The sequence below is a fragment of the Chrysochloris asiatica genome, unplaced genomic scaffold (assembly GCF_000296735.1).
Source record: "Chrysochloris asiatica unplaced genomic scaffold, ChrAsi1.0 scaffold00135, whole genome shotgun sequence".
In the NCBI taxonomy this organism is placed as follows: Eukaryota; Metazoa; Chordata; class Mammalia; order Afrosoricida; family Chrysochloridae; genus Chrysochloris; species Chrysochloris asiatica.
The window spans coordinates 4,512,263-4,535,423 of NW_006408653.1; the positions used below are offsets into that span (position 1 = coordinate 4,512,263).

The following is a 23,161-nucleotide window of genomic DNA, read 5'->3' on the forward strand; positions in this document are numbered from 1 at the left end:
CAAGTTGATTCCAATACACAGCAACTCCGTATGTTACAGAATAGAACTGCTCCATTGGGTTTCCTCAGATGTGATCTTTACAGAAACAGATTGCCAGATCTTTCTTCTGTAGCACCGTTGAGTGGGTTTGAATGCCACCCATTAGCTTAGTGTTGTTGTTAGTGCTGATGAGTTGGTTCTGACTCAGTGACTCTGTATAGGATTTCACAGGAGTGGCTGGTGGGTTTGAACTGCCAACTCTGCAGATAGCCGTTGAGTGCTTACCCTACAGTGCCACACCAGTATTTCTTTAGGTTACTAGTTAAGGAAAAATGGTTTTTCTCCACCTTGGCTCTTAGATGCATAGATAGACACTTAACATAGGCACAAAACTTGAAAATATTTTTGTCCATGTGAATGCTTTACAAAGAGCAACCTCAGCAGAGGAAGATTTTTAACAGCAGGTGAACAACTTACCAGTTCTATGGATGAGTGGCAGCCTCTTCCCTTAGGTATGCCTGCCACTGTTCAATGGGCTCATAAACAAAGTGGCCATGGTTGGAGAGACTGATGTCTTGCATGAGCTCCACTATGTGGACTTTCACTTACTAAGGCCCATTTGCCTACATGTAGCCACTGCTGAGTACCCAGGTTGCCAAGAGTAGAGACAAACACTAAGCCTCCAGTATGCTATTGTTTTCAGAGGGCAGGTTGATTAAATAGGATCATTTTCTTTATGGAAGGATCAGAACTTTGTTCTCACTGGAATAAACACACTTATTCAATATGGAGTTACCTTTCTTGCCCTTAGTGCAAAGAGCCGTGGTGGCACTGTAGAATAAGCACTGGACTGCTAACCACAGGTCAGCTGTTTAAACCCACTAGCTGATCTGTGGGAGAAAGATGAGGCTTTTTGCTCCAGTAAAGATTTACAACCTCAGAAACCCTATACAGGATCACTGTGAATCAGAATCACTTGATGGTAGTGGGTGCACCCTCAGTACAAGGAGATCTGGTGGCACAGTGGTTAAAGCACTAGGCTTCTAACTTCAAGGCCAGAAGTTGGAATCCACTAGGTACTCCATGGAAGAAGGATGTGACAGGCTGCTTTCATATATCTGTCTTCTTAAATTTCATTTAAAATGTTTTTATATACATGTTTTGTTAGTGGTAAGGGTTGGGCTAGGACTAAGAGTACTACTTGATCTAGTTTTTAAGGTTAAGTTTATTTTTATTTATTTCTTGAAGTCTATTAGATTTCATCTCCATTTAAAAGTTCTGCAATGACATTATTCCCTTTTTTCAATTTATGGTTGCTTTTTATTTGGTTACCACTGTATCTCTGCTTCCCTATTTTTAGTCTTATGTTGTTGTTGTTAAGTGCTACCGAGTCAGTTCTGTCTCATAGTGACCCTGTGTAAAGTTTCCAAGGGGCGGATGGTGAGTTTGAACCATAGGATAAGAACTTTCTGTCAAGTTCTTATCCTATGGTGCCACACCAGGGTCCGTTTTGTTTTACATACTTGTATATCTGGGTTGAGTTTAAGTGATATTGTCATGTATATTAGTCTCAATCAAGATGTTTTAATAATTACTGGTGATTGGAATATAAAAGCTAGAAACAAAGAAGAAGGATCAGTAGTAGGCCTTGAAATGCTGTTGGAGATCTCATGGTAGAATTTTGCAAAACCAATGATGTATTCATTGTAAAACCTTTTTTAAACAACTTGACAGTGATTATACACATGGACCTCATCAGATAGAACACACAGGAATAAAATTGACTACATCTGTGGAAACAGACAGTGGAAAAGCACAATATCACCAGCCAAAATAAGACCGGGGAAGACTTTGAAACAGGCCATCAATTTCTCATATGCGAGTTCAGGCTGAAGCTAAACAAAATGAAAATAAGTCCACAAGAATCAAAATGTGACTTCGAATATATCCCGTCTGAATTTAGACACCATCTCAAGAACAGATTTGACGCATTAGACATTAATGACCCAAGACCAGAAGAGCTATGGATGACATCAAGAACGTCATACAGGAAGAAAGCAATAGGTCATTTATAAGACAGGAAAGAAAGAAAAGACCAAAATGGATGTCATAAGAGACTCTGAAGTTTGTTCTCTAGTGTAGAGATGCTAAAGCGAATGGAAGAAATAATGAAGTCAAAGAGTTGAAAAGAAAATTTCAAAGGGCAACTCAACAAGACAAAGTCAAGTATTTAAATGTGCAAAGATCTGGAATCAGAAAACCAGAAGGGAAGAGTACACTCAGAATTTCTCAAACTGAAAGAACTGAAGAAAAAATTCAAACCTCAACTTGCAGTATCAAAGGATTCTGTGGGTAAGATGAGGTCCTGGGGTACTGCTGTTGTGATTGACCAGATCACAAGGTCAGTTTGAACTGCAAGGTTGGTGGTTCAAACCCATTAGTCCTCGGAAATCCTATACACAGTCATGATGAGTCAGAACTGACTCAATGGCACTTAACAACAATGGGCAAAGTTATGCAGAAAACATCTAAAGAATATGCAAAGTATACACAGAGTCACTGTGCCAAAAATAAATGGTTGATGTTTGACAATTTCAAAGGGTAGCATATGATCAAGAACCTATCGTACTAAAGGAAGAAGTCCATGCTGCAATGAAGGCATTAGTGAAAAACAAAGTTTCAGGAATTGACGGAATATGAATTGAAATCTTTTAACAAACTGATGCAGCACTGGAGGCACTCACTCATCTATGCCAATAAATTTGGAAGACAACTACCTGGCTAACTGATTGGAAAAGATCCATATTCATGCCCATTCCAAAGAGAGATGACCCAATGGAATGTGAAAAAACTAACAATATCATTTATATCACATGCAAGTAAAATTTGCTGAAGATAATTCAAAAATGGTTGCAATCATACATCGACAGAGAACTGCAAGAAATTCAAGCTGGTTTTAGAAGATGACATGAAATTAGGAATATCATTGCTGACATCAAATGTATCTTGACTGAAACATAGAATACCAGAGAGATGTTTATTTGTGCTTTATTGACTGTGTAAAGGCTTTTGGCAGTATGGATCATGACAAGCTATGGACAACATTGTGAAGAATGGGTATTCCAGAACACTTGATTGTGCTCATGAAGAACCTGTACATACACCAAGAATTGTTCTAACAGGGCAAGGGGATACTTATGGTTTATAATCAGGAAATCTGTGTGCCAGGGTTGTATTCTTTCATCCTATTTATTCAATATGAGCAAATAATCTGAGAAGTTGGATTATATTAAATAGAGCATGACATCAGGATTGATGGATTAGAATATGCAGATGATACAACCTTGCTTGCTGAAAGTGAAGAGGACTTCAAATGCTTACAGATAAAGGTGAAAGACCACGGTCTGCAGTATGGATTGCACCTCAATCTAAAGAAAACAAAAATTCTCACAACTGGAATAGAATCATGATAAATGGAGAAAAGATTGAAGTTGTCAAGACTTCATTTTGCTTGGATCCACTATCAACACTCATGGAAGCAGCAGCCAGAAAATCAAATGACATATTGCATTGGGCACATCTGCTGCACAAGTTTTACTTGCAGGTGAAATAAATGAGGAAGATCCCCAATGAGATGGACTGTTACAGTGGCAATAGCAATGAACTCAAGCTTTACAATGATTGTGAGGATGGTGCAGCATCAGGCAGTGTTTTGTTCTGTTGTGCATAAGGTCTCTATAAGTGAGAAGTGACTCGATTGCACCTAACAACAACAAACTGAGAGAAAATAAGTTGATGTTCTTTGAAGCAATCCACTGTGGTATTGTTACAGCAATATTAAATAAGATAGCTTGCTACCAGTTAACTCATTTTATAACAAATGAAGCATGTCATAGATTTATGCTCGTGGAATTACTGGTGTTACCACACTCCCTGCTAATCTGAAGTAACTGACCTGAGCAATCTATGTTTTATCAGGAAAGTTATTTTGAACACTCAGCTATAATGGCAGTTGTGTGGCAATTTCTTCCAACATGTAGAATATTCTCTCAGTTGTTGTTGTTGTTGATAAATTCTATTGAGTCAGTTCCAACTCATAGTAACTCAATATAACGTTTCCCAGAAGCATCTGGTGACTTTCAACTGCCAACCTTATGATTCACAGTCAAGTGCTGATCCTAAAGCACCACACCAGGTGCTTTATTTAAACTGTTGTTGTTGTTACTTGCTGTCAAGTTGGTTACGATTCATAGTAATTCTCTATTGGATTCCCGAGAAGCAGCTGGTGGGTTTGAACTGCCGACTTTGTGGTTCACAGTCCAGTGCTTATCCTACAGTACCACACCAGGAGTCCATTCTCTAAGTTAGTGACTAATAATATGCTACTATTTATTCTGTAGTTAAGACTCTAGGGTCTAGGAATGAAGGGTTGGAAACAAGAGTGGTTCCTTTCACTACTATCTCTAGTATGATAGTTAAGGTTTTGTGTCAACTTGACTGGGTCAGGATTCTCAGTGGTTTGGCAGTTGAGATGTAGCTATCCTCCATAATGTAATAAACCAATAAGAGGATTAAGGATGGCACTTAAAAATAACAACAACAACACCTTAATCCCATGACCACTGTGATCAGATTTACAGGAAATTCCTATAGTTGTGGGATGCAACACATTTCATCTTACAAGAGATACAAGGAGAGAGACTTGAGCAGCAAAGGAGGGGCCTACTACCACTAAGATAGAAGAACTAACAGTGGAGTGCATCTTTTGGAGCTGGGGTCCTTGCACTTTGAAGCTCCTAAATCCAGAGGAAGATTGATGCCAAGACACATGAAGATCTCCAAGGAATACTGGGCCTACAGTTGCTGAAAAGAGACAAGGACCTTTCTCTAGAGTTGGTTATCAGAATCTGAACTTCTAGTCTCATAAATTATGAGAGAATAAATTTCTGTTTGTTAAAACCATCCAATTTTGGTATTTCTGTTATATTTTAGCACTAAATAACTAAAACATTTAGTAACCAACTTTTTTTTTTTTTTTTTTTTCATCCCTGCAATTTGGATTCTGCTGGTCAGAAATCTTAGTTCCCAAGAAAGAAATACTTCTATCAAGGAATAATACAGTATTGGGTTCATTAAGTGAAACCACCACAAAGTCACTTTGGAGTCCTTATATTGTTGAACCAATGGGTTAAAAAGAGAGTAACTGGTCCTTACTACCAAGGGGAAATTGGGTTTATTGTGGTAAGAAGAGTATCTGATTAAAGTCAATGGAAAATTACAACCTAATACAAGCAGAACTACTAAAGACTTAGATCCTTCAGAGATGGAAATTAGGGTCACCCATCAGGTAAAGTAGGAGAAGCACTGGACTGGTAGTATCAAGGTTGGCAGTTCAAACCCATCACCCACTCTTGGAAAACCCTATACAGGGTCATTATGAGTTGGAACCAACTCTACAGCACATAACAACAACAGTAATGATCAGGTTAAGAATCAGGTGGTGGTGGTGGCTGTGTGCCATGGAGTCGGTTCCAATACTAGATATTGAAACATGATGAATAGCACCAGAATATTGTCAGATATAGTGCTGGAAGAAGAACCTCTCAGGTTGGAAGTCACTCAAAATATGACTGGGGAGAAGCTGCCTCCTCAGTAGAGCTGACTGTGATGACATGAATAGAATAAAGTTTTTGGGACCTTCATTTCCTGATGGGGCACAACTCAAAATGAAGAGCAACAGCTTCAAACACCCATTAATAGTTAGGATGTAGATTGTACTTAGTATGAATTTAGGAAAATTAGAAGTTCTCAAAAATGAAATGGAACACAGAAAGATCGATATCCTAGGCATTAGTGAGCTGAAATGGCCATTTTGAATATGACAATCATACGATTTACCATGCCAGTAATGAAAACTTGAAGAGAAATGACATGACATTCATGAATAAAAAAAATTTCAAGATCTATCTTGAAGTATAATGCTGTCTGTGATGGGATAATATCTGTAGCCCTATAAGGAAGACGAGTTAATACCACCATTTTCCAAATTTATGCATCCGCCACTGAAATCAATGATGATGAAACTGAAGAATTTTACCATCTTGATCAAACATGATCAAACATGCATTCAAGATGTATTGGTAATTACTGATGATTGGAATGTGAAGGTTGGAAACAAAGAGGAAGGATCAGTAGTTGAAAAAATATAGCCTTGGTGATAGAAATGATGTTGGAGATCACACTATAGAGTTTTGCAAAACCAATGACTTTTTTATTGCAAACACCTTTGTTAAACATCATAAAAGAAAACCATACACATGGACCTCACCAGATGAAATACACAGAAATAAAATTGACTATATCTATGAAAAGAAATGGTAGAAAATTTCCATATTATCAGGCAAAACAAGGCCAGGTGTAAGCTCTGGAACAGACCATCAATTGCTTATATGCAAGTTCAGGCTGAAATTGGAGAAAATTAAAACAAGTTCACCATAGTTAAAATATGACCTTGAACATATCCCACCAGAAATTAGAGATCATGTCAAGAATAAATTTGATGCCTTAGACACTAATGAACAAAGATCAGAAGAGTTGTAGGGAGATATCAAGAACATTATACAGGAAGAAAGCAAAAGGTCATTGAGAAGACAAAAGGAAGGAAAAGACTAAAATGGATGTCAAAAGAAACTCTGAAACTTACTCTCAAGTGTAGAGATGCTAAAGCAAAGGGAAGAAATGAGGAGGTAAAAGAGCTGAACAGAAAAAATTTAAAGGACGCTCAAGAAGACAAAGCCAGGTTTTTCAGTGAAATGTACAAAGACCTGTAGTTAGAAACCAAAAGGGAAGAACACGTTGAGCATTTCATTAGCTGAAAAAAAATGAAGAAAAATTTCAAGCATGGAACTTGCAATATTGAAGGATTCTTTGTGGGAATTCTGGTATGGCTCTGTGGATTAATGCGCCAGACTACAAAGCCGTTTGAACTGCAAAGTTGGTGGTTCAAGCTCACCAGCTGTTCCTTGGAAACCTCTGCAGGGTCACTGTGAATTGGAGTCGACTGGACGGCACTTAACAACAACAACATGGGCAAAATATTGAATGATGCAGAAGGAATCAAAAGCAGATGGAAGGAACACACAGTCACTGCACCAAAAAGAAATGGATGATGCTCAACCATTTTAAGAGATATCATATCCTCAAGAACTTATGATACTGAAGGAAGAAGTCCAAGGTACGTTGAAGGCATTGACAAAGAACAAGACTCCAAAAATTGATGGAATACAAATTGAAAAATTTCAACAAACTGAAACAGCGTTGGAGTCACTCACTTATCTATGCCAAGAACTTTGGAAGACAGTTTTCTTGCCAATTGATTGGAAGTCCCATATTTGTGCCCATTTCAAAGACAGGTGACCCAGTGGAATGCAGAAATCATCGGACAACATCATCAGTAACACATACAAGTAAAATTTTGCTAAAGACAATTAAAAACCAGCTTCAACAGCACATTGACAGGGAACTTCCAGAGGTTCAAGCCATTTCAGACAAGGATGTGAAACTAGGGATACCATTGCTGATGTCAGATGGATCATGGCTGAAAGCAGAGAATACCAGAAAGATGTTTACCTGTGCTTTATTGTCCATGCAAAGACTTTGGACTGTGAGAATTATGACAAACTATGGACAAACTGTGGAGAACGAGTATTCCAGAACACTTAGTTATTCTCATGAGGAACCTGTACATAGACCAAGAGGCAGAACAAGGGGACACTGAATGTTTTAAAATTAGGAAAAGTCTGTGCCAGAGTTGTATTCTTTCACCATACTTATTCAATCTGTGGAATTCTGGTGTGCTGTGAGTTAATGCTCTGGTCTGCAAAGTCAGTTTGAACCTCAAAGTCGGCATTTCAAACTCACCAGATGCTCCTGGGAAACCCTATACAGGGTCACTATGAGTCAGAACTAACTTGATGGCACTTTACAACAACAACATTTAATCAGTATGCTAAGGAAATAATCCAGGAAACTGGATTATATGAAGAAGAACCTGGCATCAGGATTGGAGGAAGACTCATTAACATGTATGCAGATGATACAATTTTTTTGTGCTGAATGCGAAGAAGACTTAAAATACTTACTGATGAAGAAAAAGGACCTCAGCCTTAAGTATGGGTTACACCGCAATGTAAAGAAAACAAAAGTCCTTACCACTGAATCAATAAATAGTATCATGGTAAGTGGAGAAAAGATTAAAATTGTCAAAGCCTTTATTTTGCTTGGATTCACTATCAACACTCACAGAAGCAGCAGTCAAGAAATCAAATAAAGTATTGCATTAAGCAAATCTGTTGCACAAGACCTATTAAAAGTGCTCAAGAGCAAAGATGTCAGTTTGAGGACCAAGGTACGCCTGATCCAAGGCAAGGTATTTCCAGTAGCCTCATCTGCATGTTGGAAAGTTGGACAATGAATAAGGAATACCATAGAAGAATTGATACAATTGAGTTATGTGTTGGAGAAGAGTATTAAAACTGCCATGTACTACCAGAAGTAAAAACAAAACTGTTTGGAAGAAGTACAGCCAGAGTGTTCCTTAGAAGCTAGGATGGTCTCTCATACTTTGGACATTGTACTTGGTAGAGTCAGGGGTAAAAATTGGAAGACCCCCAACAAGTTGGATTGGCACACTGGTGGTAGCAAAGGGCTCAAGCTTAACAGTAATTTGGGGGATGATGCAGAACAAGGCATTGTTTTGTTCTGTTGTGCATGGGGTCACTATGAGTCAGAAAGAATTTGACAGCCCCTAACAACAACCATGGGAGAAACAACAACATATGAGATAGGTAGAAATTCTAAGATAAAGCTAGTTGTTGTTAAATCCCATTAAGTCAGTTCCAACTCATGATGTTGTTGTTGTTAAGTGCCGTGGAGTTGGTTCCGACCCATAGCGACCCTGTACAGGGTTTCTGAGGAGCAGCTGGTGAGCTTGAACCGCTGACCTTGCAGCTTAAATGGACTTTGCATTCCAGCACATTAATCAACAGCACCACACCAGTACTACGTTCCAGCTCATAAGGACCCTGTTGTTGTTGTTGTTGTTAAGTACCGTGGAGTTGGTTCCAACTCATAGCGGCCCTGTACAGGGTTTCCAAGGCTGTAAATCTTTACGGCAGCAGAAAACCTCATCTTTCTCCCGCAGAGCCGCTGGTAGTTTCGAACTGCTGACCTTGTGGTTTGCAGCCCAATTCCTAACCCTGTATGTTGTTGTTGTTAAGTGCCGTTGAGTCAGTTCCGACCCATAGCGACCCTGTACAGGGTTTCCTAGGGTGTAAATCTTTACGGGAGTAGAAAGCCTCATCTTTATCCCGCGGAGCAGCTGGTAGTTTCGAACCACTGAACTTAAGGTTCGCAGCCCGATTCGTAACCACTACGCTACCAGAGCTCCTTTAACCCTGTATAGAACTGTAAATCTTTTCCTGAACAGAAAGAAGTCTTTCTTCCATAGAGCAGCTGGTGGGTTTGACCTGCTGACCTTGTTGTGGTTAGCATTCCAATGCTTATCCTACAAAGCCACCAGCACTCCCTAAGATAAAGTCTTTTTGTTGTTGTTAGTGCCATGGATCAGTTCCAACTCATAGTGGCACAATGCACAACAGAACAAAACACTGCCCAGTCCCTCATCATCCTCACAATTATGTTTGAGCCCATTGTTGCTGTCAATCCATCTTGTTGGAGTGCTTCCTCTTTTTCACTGTCCTTCCACTTTTCTAAGCATGATGTCCTTCTCCAGGAACTGACACCTCCCCATAATACATTCGAAGTCTTGCCATCTTTACTTCTAAGGAGTATTCACCTGTATACTTCTTCAAAGACAGATTTGTTTGTTTTTCTGGTAGTCCATGACTTTCAATATTCCCTGCCAACATCATAATTCAAATGCATGAGTTCTTCTGAGGTCTTCCTTATTCATTGTCCAACTTTCACATGTATATGAGGTGATTGAGTCAGGGTGTACCTTTTTAGTCCAGGTTTTACAAGGATGTAAATCTTTGTGGGAACAGAAATTCTCATTTTTCTCCCAAGGAGCTGTTGGTGGGCTTGACCCTCTGACCTTGTTGTTAGCAGTTTAGTAGTTATGCTACAAAGCCATTGCACTCCCCAAGATAAAGTCTAAAATAATATAAATGTGAAAATGGAGGAAAGAAGAGAAATGATGCAAAGCTGATCTTGAAGAAATTTGAAGAAAAAAAAAGTCTGAAATTTCTCAGAAGTTTGGTAAATACTCCATCTTTTAACTTATTGGCAAAACTAAAGGGTGAATTTATGACTAAAAGGGCATACCTCCAAGAGGTGTGGAAAAGAAAAGGAATTAAAAGAACCTGATGAAAACTTCTTAGACATAGCCAAGTACCTTCAGGGAATGAGTCACCAGGCCTGGGGGCTCTGGACAATAGCTCAGGGAATACTAAGGTTGCTGACGTAACATACTCCACTAAGACAATGTTCTATATACTACTTTGGTGAGTAATGACTGGGGTCTTAAAAACTTGTGAGTAGTCATCTAAGGAGCAACGATTGGTCTCTCCCTACCCAAAGGAAAAGAGTAATGAACGTTGAAGACACTTGGAAACAATTAGTCCAATGAACTAACGGATCATGTCAACATTAGTCTTCATGACCCTGAAACCAGAAGAGCTAGATGGTATCTGACTACCACTACCAACTATTCTGAAGAAGGTTCTGGATACAGTGGAAGAAAATGTGGGACAAAACTCAAAATCATAAAAGAAACAGACTTACTGATCAGATAGAGACTAGTGGAACCCTAGAAACTATCATCCTTAGTCACCCTTCAAGCCTAGAAGTGAACTCACTCCCATGGTTCAATTTTCAGCCAAACAATAGAGAGATCTATAAGGGGAACAATAACACTAGTGAGGTACATATACCTTAGAATAACTAACCATTTGAGATCAAAAGGGCAGCATTTATCCAAGGGCAAAGTTCAGAAAGTTTAGGAAAGAAGCAGGAATGGAAACAGAAAACACAAGGAAGAAGTGGGATACCTGATGTTACATTAAGGGAGTTGTAATCAATGCAGCGTAGTGGTTATGAATTGGGCTGTGAACCTCAAGGTCAGCAGTTCGAAACTACCAGCTGCTCCAGGGGAGAAAGATGATGTTTCTGCTCCCATAAAGATTTACAACCTCGGAAACCCTTTACAGGGTTGCTATAAGTCGGAAACGACTCCATGGCACATAACAACAATCAATGAAATTAAACAAAAAGAATATGAGTTGTTGAATGTAAGAATGATGATCTGCTCTGTAAACCACCTAATTCACAATAAAAAGTCAAAAAAAAAAAGGAATCTGATAGCAGAAATGCCTTTTGCCAATATCTCTTAGAACTCAAAGATAACTGACATGTAAAGACGGGTTGCTAATTTTGATAGTTAATTTTATCTGTCAACTTGGTTAGTCTATGGAGCCCAGTTGTTTGGTCAAACACTAATGTAGATGCTATTATGAAGTAGTTATGTGTGATTAAATTATGTAAAAACAATTACTGTCCATGGGTTTCATGCAGCCAATCAGTGGAAGGCTTAAAAAGCAAAAAAGACATTTTCCCTATGGTATGTTCTGTCTCCAGACTATAAATAGATACTGTACCAGAACTCATAAAATTTCTATCACCTGATTTTGGAACACAAAACTGCAGGAATCTCCAGCCTTTGGCCTGACCTACAGATTTTGGACTTGCCAGTCCCTACAATTGCATGAGCCAATTCCTTAAAAAATCAATCTGTGTGCACACTCACTCTCAAATGCAGCACCTTACAGGTTCTGTTTCTTTAGAAAACCCTAAAGAAGACACTAATTTCCCACAATAAATATGGATAAATAAAATAAAATACACAAGGAAGCAGTAAGGAGATCATAGCCAAGCTAGTAAAATACTGATTCCTGGTTGGCTGGCATTCACTCGTACATTTACTTATTCAACAAATCTGTATTAAGCACTTGACATGCGTCAGAGATGGTGAAGAAATGGATGAGACATTGTCCCTAGTCTTTATGAAAGCACACTCTTTTAGGGGAGGTGCAAATGTAAAAAGACCCTGAAATGTGCTGCTCTAGTTGCAATATGGAACCCCTATGAGTTGGAAATGACTCCAAGGCACTTAACAACAACAACCACAGGTGGTGACTGGTGTGGCACTGTAGGATAAGCACTGGACTGCTAACCACAGGTCAGTAGTTCAATCAGCCACTCCTTGGAAACCCTATACAGGGTTTCTATGAGTCAGAACTGAATCCATGGCACTTAACAACAACAACAAAGGTGGTGCAAATGGTTAGCATACTTGGCTCCAACCAACAGGGTAGAGGTTCACAAGATACCTCCATGTGGTCATGGCAATCTACTGAAAAATCAGTCACTGAAAACCTTTTTGAACACAGTTCTACTCTGACACACATAGAGTTGAAACCAACTCAATGGCAACTGTTTTTCAAATGGAATATAATTTAGAAATTTGTCTTTAATATTCTTTTTCCCATTAACATTTCTGTGTGTCCTCAGGAATCTGCTCCCAGCTAACCGTTAACTCTTCCACATGATATCTCCTGATGAAGGAGTAAAGTATTATTATTAATAGTTAACTCTAAAAATTTAATTTTATTCCAATACTAAAATTAGCATACATCTATTGAAAATAATTCAGAAAACACACACAAGAGTATAAAAGAAAATAGCAGCCATTCATAATTCAGAAAAAAATTTGCTGATGTTTTGGTAATCAGTCATCCACACTTTTTCTTTGCGTATCTATTTTTTTTTTTTAACAGAAATTATGTATAAATACTTTTTTTTTGTTGTTTTTGAAGGATTATTTATTAACAAGGTAGATAGCATATGCTTATTTAACATGGACGTTCAGGCCCCTGCAGCTACAAGAAAATCACCATTCATTGGGTAACAGGAGTTGCTTTATGTGTATACACTTCAGTGCAATTGAAAAAGACTGTCATTATAATCTCAGAACTTCAGAATTTGAATGGGTGACAGTGATCTGTTTCGAGATGGGAGCAGAAAAGAATCATTTGAAGCTTGGACAAAAAATTGTACCGCTCAGTTCCTAGAATCCCCCTATAGTCTTCATGGTTCAGATGATACGAAGGTCACTTCACTTCATCCTTTCAGAGAGGACATCCCAGCTCACATGATCTCATCAACCAAGAGAATGTTGGTAGCAATTACAGTGCAGAGTGAAGAAGCTGTTTCTTTACACAATAGTCATGCCATATACCTGCTTCTGCTGACACCACTGGCTCACCTATGCTCAAGTTGACACCTGCAAGTTGACCCAATTCAGAAAGTTCTACTTGACCTTTTACTACTGTTTCCTGAAGGTCAAAACCTGAGTTCTGAGCAAGAACCTTGGGGATAATGAGCAATGCATCAGCAAATGCTTGGACTCTAAGTTGAGTCCTGCCCTTCATGCCTGGTTTGGGTTTCATCAGAACCATTGTCACTTCCATTGCACCAGCCCCAGGAACCACACAGCCATCATCAATAGCATTTTTTATGGCTCTCAAGCCATTTCGTATTGCATCTTTGATTTCAGTGAGTATGTTCTTATTTTAAGAGTATGACAGAGCATGGGTTATTGTACTTCTCAATGAAGGTGAACTTCTCTTCTCTTAACGTGTACTCAAAGACCAGTCCTGTGTGTCCCAAACAGTCAAAATTTAGGCCATCTAAAGAATTTAGAGCCACCCCACCACAGGCAAGTGTCAGCCTTTCCATGTTTCTCTGTTTTGCTCTGTGCAGAGCCACTATGCCTTCCTTTGCAAGGGTGTCTAAGGAAAAGAGTCTATTCCCTTTTGATTAATAGCAACAAATCCTTTACTGGACTCACCACAGATTTTCTTTTTCAGTTCTATAATTTTTTATATGTATACATACTATTTTGTACCTTTTTTTCCTTCTTAATATGTCATGGTATTAATATAGATCTATATCCATACTTTAAATGACTATATAGCATACCATTGTGTTGCTGAAGGGCAATTTATTTAACTAGAACCTTTTAACTGAGGTCCTTAGCTAGTCTTCCTGGCTCTCCTCCAATCATACAGAAAGCCCACTCTGTTCAATATTGAGAAGTCAGAGGAAGTTGTTCAGAAAAATAATAGTTTAAAAATATGCGTATGACACAATACATTATTTATTTTAAAACCACTTCAGGAATGAGAGAGGCAAAGAACTGTGGAAGGGAAATTATTAAATCTTTTTAAACTTATTTTTTTAGTTGTTAGTTACCAGGGTATATGGGTAGGGTAAAGGGAGGAAGGGGAATGTGGAGCACAGGGTAGGGAATAGGTACAGGATAGTGAAGCACAGGGTAGGGAATAGACACAGGATAGTTTGGGTGCTGGGAGGGAGTTAGATACTAGAAGGGAAAGGGGAAAGGAAAAACAAGGTGAAAGGGAGAATAGCTAGGCAGGTTTACATGGGCTAAATAGGACAGAGGTAAATAACGACATAAACACAATCGTGGAACAACAGGGCTCGGGAATACAAAGATTGAAGCATGGCTTGAATGGGTAAAAGTGGGGAAATGATGCTAAGATGCTTGGCTGTCTTTTGAATCTTGGTTTCCCTTGCCTACTATTGTAAAATAGATAGCTGAAGGGAAAAGAGAGGAATAGCCAGAAACATCACCAGAGAAAGCTTGTAAATCCATCTTTAGCCTATAACTGATTGTAGTACCTAACATGGGGCTAGAACTTGCCCAGTGAAGGAGACTCCCTGCAGAGCCTTTGCATTGCGCAAGACCGTAGGTGAAATCCTGATCCCCATGCAGAATCTTCTGAGGTAGGAAATTTCCACCTGAAAGGACAAGCAGACTAGTCTGGAGCAGCTAGAAGAGCAGAAGATACTTCTTGAAAGAAAGACCAGCAGGAAAGATCAAAAACAATAACAGCAGTCAGTCCAATTGACTACTACAGGAACAAGCAAGTTGCTCCCCAGGGAGCTATCAAAACAAGTGGTCAGGTCCTCTCAAGGCAAACCCCTTTCCAAGACTGAAACTTAAATGGAATGCACTAGCAGGCATATGGTCCTGCTGCTGACCACATTGGTCACCAATAAGGGCAGTGGGGGAAAAACAGCAATGAAGTTGTGAACTAAGTCTGACCACATTCAATAGACTTCTGTTAACCTGGATTGATGAGACCTGGGATGGCCCCAGAGGACTAGAACAGAGTGTGAAGCATCTAGCTGATATGAAGTGAGGGAAGATAGATGCATAAGAACACCCACACTTCCAGATAGTACCCATTTGACCTGGCATCAGTGGCTGGATGATCAGAACACGACTAGAGGAAGAAAGAAGAGGTGGAAAAAAAGAGTAACCCACTACAAGTGGATGAACTTGACCTATGCTTGTGGATGCAGTATGACAAAGGAGCGAACAAATCTCTACAGTGAGGATCATTCCCACCACCTTGGTACACAGGGTCGACAGGGATGGGGAACTTAGACATTGGCTACCCAAAATGGGGGGACTACAAAGGCAAGAAGTGCCTGGCTTACAAGGTTTCAATAGGGAACCTAGCTCCACAGGATACAGGGAAATGTAGAATCTCCACTGAATTGTTTCCAACCTGTCTGGATGGGGTTGATAAAAGGTGAGTGGGATAGGATTCCTGTGGTTCAATAAGGAATGATTGCTATTAGATCTGACAGTGAATGTTGGAAAAGTAAATGTAAATGTTTGGTAACAAATGGAGGGAAGTGGCTGATTTTGCAGTCCAGGAGCAGAGATCCCTTGAACTATCAAGGGAGAAAAGCAAAGCATGAGACCCTGTCCAGGGAGGCAGTGACAACTAGGGATGGAGGCAGAGACGATGACATGGACAGAAGGAGCGGCTGGGGACTCTGGACTCAGGGAAGGAGAGGGGCTGTGTGCTGGCAGCCGGGGGGCCAGCATGTGGAGTATACCCTTTGATTGTTTGATGATGCATGGAGGGGACTGTGATCATTGCAATGAAACAAAATATAATAGGATGACTGTAAAGATAAGGTTCACCCATGTAAACTAACACATAATTCACAATAAAAACTTTAAAAAAATATATGTGTATGACACAATACATTATTTATTTTAAAAACCACTTTAGGAATGAGAGCAGCAAAGACTGTGGAAGAGAAATAGTTGATGAAGGGACATTTTGCATTTATAAATATTTTGTAGTAGTTTTTGGAAATGGGACTTAACTTTTCTTTTAAAACTTTGAAAGTGTCTGAAAGACTGAAAATCAAATCAGATCATACCTGTTTAGGGTAAAGTATAAAAGCTTCTGCAAGAGGACTCTCTAGTCCAGTGTTTATGGATCAATTAAAGAATGTACTAGTAGCCAGTACTTCCTAGAAAGTTGTTTATTGGGGTGATGAAGCAAAGAGAGACTTTGCTAATCTGAAACTCCATTGATAGACAGTCAGAACTTAGTGAAAGTTAAGGGGCACTGAAGTGTGCAAGAGTGAAGACACTGGCTTTTGGGAGGTCAGGTAATTATTCTAGGCTATTCTGAAGCTCTGGTAGCGTAGTGGTTACGAATCTTTGCTGCTAACCTCAGAGTCAGCAGTTTGAAACTACCAGCTGTTCCATGGGAGAAAGATGAGGCTTTCTGATCCCTTAAAGATTTACAGCCTTGGAAACCCTGTACAGAGTCGCTGTAAGTTGAAACTGACTCCATGGCACACAACAACAACATTCTGAACCTACTAGATGGAGCTATGTTGGAGTTTGGGTAATGTAGAAGAGAGCATGGTAGTCACTGGGAAAGGCCTAAAAAAGAGGAACCTGAAGCTATTATCTGTAGAAACAGGTATGCCTAAGTGTTCCAGAGGACAATGACTGTGATGATGGAGGTGGCCATGAAGAGTAGGTAGAGGTGGAAGAGCAGGGTGTCCATCATGTGGCTGAACTCGACCCACAAGTCAACCATGTGCTGCTTCCTGGCCTTGTATTCCTGCTGGGCCCTTGCTGATCCATTTAACTCTGCCTTTCCAGGGTGAGGCATTTTCCCCACCAACTCCACTGGCTCCTTCATACCTGTGGGAAGACAGAGACTCACTAATGGATAGAAAGGGTGATGAGGAGGGAGGCAGGAGCAGAGGAGTGGAGGTATTGGCAAAGGGAGTAGGCAGTGATGACTTCCCTTACCAGGCAGGTGGGTGGGGGTGAGACCCAGGTCCTTATTTCCTTTCTGGGCTGCAGTGGGGCAGCACTTCCTGGGGCTAGTGCAGTGCAGCAGCAGGGAGTGGAGCCACTGAGGCATGGGTGGGGGCTCGCTGGTGGCCATGTGCAGCAGATAGGTGATGAAGATGGTCTCCAGTAGGCTGATCACCATTAGGGACAGACACAGAGCAAAGTAGACACCTGAGGACATAGCAAATTATAAGTGTACCGGAACAGATTCCTGCCTGAACCTTTCTTGAGCTTGTTTCCCCCAAACCCATTTTTCCTCAGAATCATTTCCCTCTTGAGGTGGAACAGTAGCCAATTCTCCTGATTCTACCCCATTCCACCCCATCTTTTGTTTCTCCAGAAGTGGGAAAGGCCATACTGATGAGTGGGGTGCCACTGGCTGGGAGTAAGTCATTCATCATGAGCAGGAAGACATTGTAACCCAACAGAAGAGTTATCTTGAACGGGGCACGATTCCCACTTTCTGCTGGCAGGTAGAAGCTGAGGGCATCGATGGCAACCAGAAAGCCACTGGGTACCAGAAGGTTTATGACGTAAAGACTGGGCCTGCGTCTGATGGCCACCTGGTTAGTGGAAGAGAGCAGAGAATGTTGCAAATGAACTGATACCAATAAGCTCTTCTTATTTGATCCTTGCTAATGTACTGTTCAGTTGGCGAAGGGACAGTCTCTTTAGGTAACACATTCAATTAATTGTTCCCTTGCTTCAGAGGTGCCCTAATTTGTTGTGTAATTTTTATTTACCACCTGCTGGGAACACATGTGATTGTAGACTTTCAGAGATAAGTAGAGTCCTTAGGACCATCAAATAGGTGATGCTCCATTCTGAGCAGTAGTGCTTGTAACAACCCTGCCCCTCCTCCTTTCTGGGATGGGAGAGTCTCTAGGAATCCTGCTTTAAAGAAAATTGAGGAGAGGGTAAGGTCCCTAAGTGGTGCAAATGGTTTACATTCTACTACTAACCTAAAGATTAGCGATTTTATCCCACCCAGCAGTACCATGAAAGAAAAGCTTAATGATCTGTTTCCATAAAGACTATAGCCAAGAAAACCCTGTGGAGCAGCTTTCCTCTGTAACACTTGGGGTCACCATCAGTTGCATTGGCTTGACAGCCTGGGTTTGGTTTTTGGGTTGGGTTGAGGGTAAAATGGAAAGCAGATGCTTAACCTCCTGGAATTTCTTTTTAACTACCCAAGGAGCCTTATACAGAGAAAAAATCACAGAGCAACAGGGACCAGAAGTCAAACAGGGAACCCTGGACTCACATAAAACATGATCTGGTCATATAGGTTGCTGCCCACCGACATCTTTGGGGTGGCTTTGTTGATGCCCAAGAGTTCCCACTCTCCCTGGGTCTGAATGATGTTACGAGACGTGTTTGTTATCTCCCATACTTCCTTGTCCATGCCCAGTAGCATGCTATCCACTGCAAGGGAGACCCAGTCAGCTCAATCCAGAAGCACTCCCAAACTTTCTGCCCATAAAATTTGATTCTGACCCCACTGAATTTCTTCAACAAAATTTCCCCTTTCTCCTTTTAAAGCAGGGTATCCTGGTTTTTTCAGAAGTGGATCACAGGGCCAGTAATTCACATGTGTGTGGGTTGTTACATTGGTTTGTTGTTGTTGAGAGTGAATTAAGGTCATTATGGGAATATGGGATCTGACTCAAACCTGAGTCTAGGACATTTGGAGCCATTCCTAATTTCCTTTCAATTCCCTAGTTGTATGAAGTTGTTTTAATGGAATCAAATTTGTGAAAAGTGTAACATTTTTATAATTACACAAATGTCCACTGTAATGATTAATTTAGCCAAACCTGCTACAAGACCCCTGGTAGCACTCAATTACATTAATTTACTGGTTGATGTTTGTTAGCTATTGAAGATAAAATATTTGAGCTAAAAATTACAGTTGAGCAGCAGCTCAGTGCCAGGTGGGCTTCATTTGGTGCAAGGGCCATCCAAGATCTAAAGTAGTAGTTCTTAACCCTTGCTGCACATTTGCATCAACTGGGGAGATGTAATAAATAATGCCTGGGCTCCACCCTGAAACAAGTAAACTGGAATCTCTGGGGGTGATCTACATGTATGGGCATTTTACAAATGGGCATCCAGATTGAGAAATAGTAATCTAATGCCTTCCCTAACAATACCTGCACCATTTGAATATATTCTCCTGAATCTTAAAAGTAGTTACCAAAATGTTCATACTCACCAGTGTAGAGGAAAGAACTGAAGGTGAAGGTACAGTTCTGTTGGTCAAAAGGGAAGTAGAAGATATCCAGATTACAGATGCTTGTCACCCGCATTGGCTTGTCAAACTTTATCCGGCCTTCACTGCTGACATAAGCAGTGAGATGTGGAGGTGTCTCATTCACATCCATGCTGTTTGTGCAAAGGAGGGAGAGGTGGGTGCCTGTGGGTGCTTTAGTCAGCTTTTGTCAGACTGTACTTTCCTTTTGGGGCTCTTATTCTAATGGCACTCTGTCTTGTCTGTACTACTTGCAGTGTTTTGTGGAAATCAATTCACTGAGATCATGTCCCTGTCTGAATCTTATGGAGGCCCTGGGCCCTGCACAGATCCTGCGCTTTGCAGATAGAGTTTTACTCTGACTCCCCACCACCCAAATACGTACGATTCCACGATGAAGATGTCTGGGAGCCACAGGTTTTCAGCTGATATGGTGAGTTTATTGATGCCAACACACTCCTCTGGGTTCCATGTGATGAATGGATTGTCCCACATCTACAGCCAGGGCAATGAGAAAGAAAGGTGGTGGAGCTTGTCTAGACAGTGTCTTCTGCCCTTTCCATTCTTCTTCAGACCCTGAGACTCACTCTGATGCGTGTCTTTAGTGACCACAATTGTCTCCCCCTCGTTACCTAGCAAGGTGTCATCAGTTAAGTCCCTCTTCATGGGCTTTTTCTAGGCAGATCTTAACACAGTCTAAAACACTTGGAGTCAAACATGCTGAATGTATTGGCTTACAACCTCTTGGCTGAGCTCATTTTTTTGGATTACCACTACTTCCTTAGCTGCCCAGGGAGATTTGTGCCCTTAGGATTCTGTGTCCTAATCCTGTTCTAGACAGAGTTATTTTGTCCTAGAAAGGGAGATCTATACATATAGTAAAGATTTGGACTAGAAAACCTTCAAGTCACTCCTAACTCCTCTAATTCAAAATTATACATTTATTGTTATACTAGCAATGGGGTAGCTGAGTCTGCCTTACCAAATCCATCCACAGGAATGATGTCAGCAGCTGGAGCTGTGCATCCTGGTAAAAAAATTTCCATCCAGGATTATCGATATAGAAAGAATTAGTCTAAGTCCACCTCACATTCTCATAAATATTTACTAATTTATTGTGCCAGACATAAGACAAGAAGCTGGATGACTTCTTCCTTACTTGTTTCCCCCTTGTGATTAAGGACAATTTAGGTTTTAACTAACAAAATGAAACTTTTTTTCAGTGGGAGGTGGCTATTCCTAACAGGGAAGGACTCAAGAGCAAATGTTTCCTGTAAAAATAAGACTGCAGCATTCTCTTTAAGTCTCCCCATCCATAGGATGAATTTCTAACTTGTACAAGATCTATTCAGGGGTCCCATTGCTCACTATTGAACCAGTGCCTTATTGTGTTGACAGGGCAAGAGGGTCTTTGTTCCATATTGGAGGCCTATGGAAAGGATGGGGGTAGCTGGAGCTCACCACTTCTAGGATGGCAGACAGGGTGAAGGAGATGTTGACGTGCGTGGGAATGCTGTAGTTAATGACTGGACGGAAGGCCTTTCTGTCAAATACTGCTTGGAAGGCAACAGGGTCCACCCCATGCTGGTCAAACCCTGAGCAGTTGATGGTAAAAGTGTCACCTTCTCCTGTAAAGCAGAAAGCCTGTGAGATGGGACCAGGACCTTTGTGTTCCCTCCAAGGGGTGTCACAGGGCTAGAGCTGGAGACCGTTTCTGCAGAGAAAAAGCAGGGGGCACTGGGAGACGCAGTAATTATCTCCTTTCTGAGCCAAGGCCAAACTCCTTCCTGTCAGGGCCGAGGAGGGTGGGCTGGGCTGGCAGGCAAATGGGGGTAGTTGATGTGGTGAGCTGAACCAGCACTTCCAGTGCTGCATCCTCATGCAAATTTGGACCAAATCTGTATGCAAATTTGGCTTTGGTGCAATGACAGCCACTTCAAGGAGTTCTTTCATGTAACCATCACAAACTTCTTGCGTTCACCGAACATTATCACCACTTGTTGTTATTTTGTTGTTGTTGTTGTTGTTAAGTGCCGTCGAGTCGGTTCCGACCCATAGCGACCCTGTACAGGGTTTCCGAGGGTGTAAATCCTTACGGGAGTAGAAAGCCTCATCTTTCTCCCGCGGAGCGGCTGGTAGTTTCAAACCGCCATCAAATAGTCTCCAATTCATAGCGACCCTGTACAGAATTTCTGAGGAGTGGCTAGTGATTGAACTGCTGACCTTGTGAGTCACATCAACCTTGTGATCCAGTGCTTATCCTACAGGACCACACCAGGAATCCAGCACCAATTAGCACTGCCCTAAAACTTGGAATCCAGGTCACTTAGAAATATTCTGTGACATATTTCTTTTCTCATTCTCAGGGCCTTCCTTATATTGTAAGTAAGAGCTGATTTATCAAGAGGGTAAGAGAACTAAACAAGTATATTTATTAGGTAGCTATGGGAACCATGCAGTTTGCTGAATGGGTACTTACTTTGGTGTGAGGCATTTCTTTTGTTCTTCTCAGATTTGGTGTCCTCAGATATTTGGGGGGCTATTCTCAGCATCAAGACCAAGCAGCAATATCACATAGCAAGAACTAAGCAGGGTGCTGTCTTGTCATCATGGTCAGAGAGTCAACTGACGGATACCTGAACATATTCTTTGCCCCATTATCCTTGTCTACTCTTTTTCTCTGCCTCCTCTTCTATACTATCTCTTTCTGTGAAATTTAAAGTACGTTCTCAGAGTGGGAGTTAAGTACCCACTCCTTTCAGTCTCAAATTGATCTCCAAACTGTCTCAGTATTTTATTTAATCCTCCAGAGTATGTTTAAGATTAATTAATACTTTTCTTGAAGTATTCTTGCTCTTCATATCAATGGAAAAGAGATAGAAAGGGTTGGCTAAGGGGCGTGGTTGAAGTGACATAGGAAGTCAATGACAGGATAGAATCTGAGAGGTGGTGAAATAAAAGGACAGTAATTCAAACAGGGCTGTGTATACTGATCAATAAAACATCTCTGTCAGCAAAAAAAGTCAAGACAAAGTCACTACAGAAAAAATATTTAATATGTTAATTCTGAATGCCCTCCAAGTACTAGATAGAAGTTTCTAGATGCACTTCAGAACTGTACTCTGATTGCCCCCTGTTCTTGCCCCATCTTACCTTGAAGCAGAAGACTGATGATGAGGCAGAGGAAGCATCCCCTCATAAGAAACCACCCCCCTTCCATCTTCCTCTTCTGGACTCTTCCCTGGGGACTCACCAGAAACCCCCAAACTCTTGAGTTTAAAGGAACTTGGACCACACCTTAGTTCCTGGTTTTGAATACTGCTCCTGTCAGGTGACCACTCCCGAATGAGAGGCTGTGGCCACAGAGGTCACAGGAGAGTGTCCTGTTTTGCCCCTGCCTAGGTATGCCTTCCGGACTCCAGGCCGGGAGGAAGTTGGGTCAAGACTAAGAGAGAAGCATCCTTTTTGGCAGCTCTGTGCTGACATCTATAACAAAAGAACTCCCCTTCATGACAATATGATTTAGGGAAATAAAGATTATGCTCTTCCAAGGCCAGAGATTCTACATATTTGGAAAGGTGGCACTATTTGGTTATTTGATTATGGGCAGTGAAGTATCTTGTAGCTTTTGTTAACATTAGGAAATT

General features: G+C 40.8%; 1 protein-coding gene across 1 annotated transcript; it reads right to left on the bottom strand.

Annotated features, from left to right (window-relative positions):
- Positions 1–16,886: 16,886 nt before the first annotated feature.
- Positions 16,887–22,734, bottom strand: LOC102826545 (5-hydroxytryptamine receptor 3C-like). Its single transcript, XM_006869801.1, has 9 exons — positions 22,668–22,734; positions 20,976–21,142; positions 20,497–20,541; positions 19,900–20,009; positions 19,479–19,648; positions 18,528–18,688; positions 17,622–17,826; positions 17,219–17,434; positions 16,887–17,107 (listed from the first exon to the last, which is right to left on the bottom strand). Exons 1-9 carry the CDS (start codon positions 22,732–22,734, stop codon positions 16,887–16,889), a joined length of 1,362 nt encoding a protein of 453 aa, XP_006869863.1.
- Between the last annotated feature and the right edge of the window lie 427 nt (positions 22,735–23,161).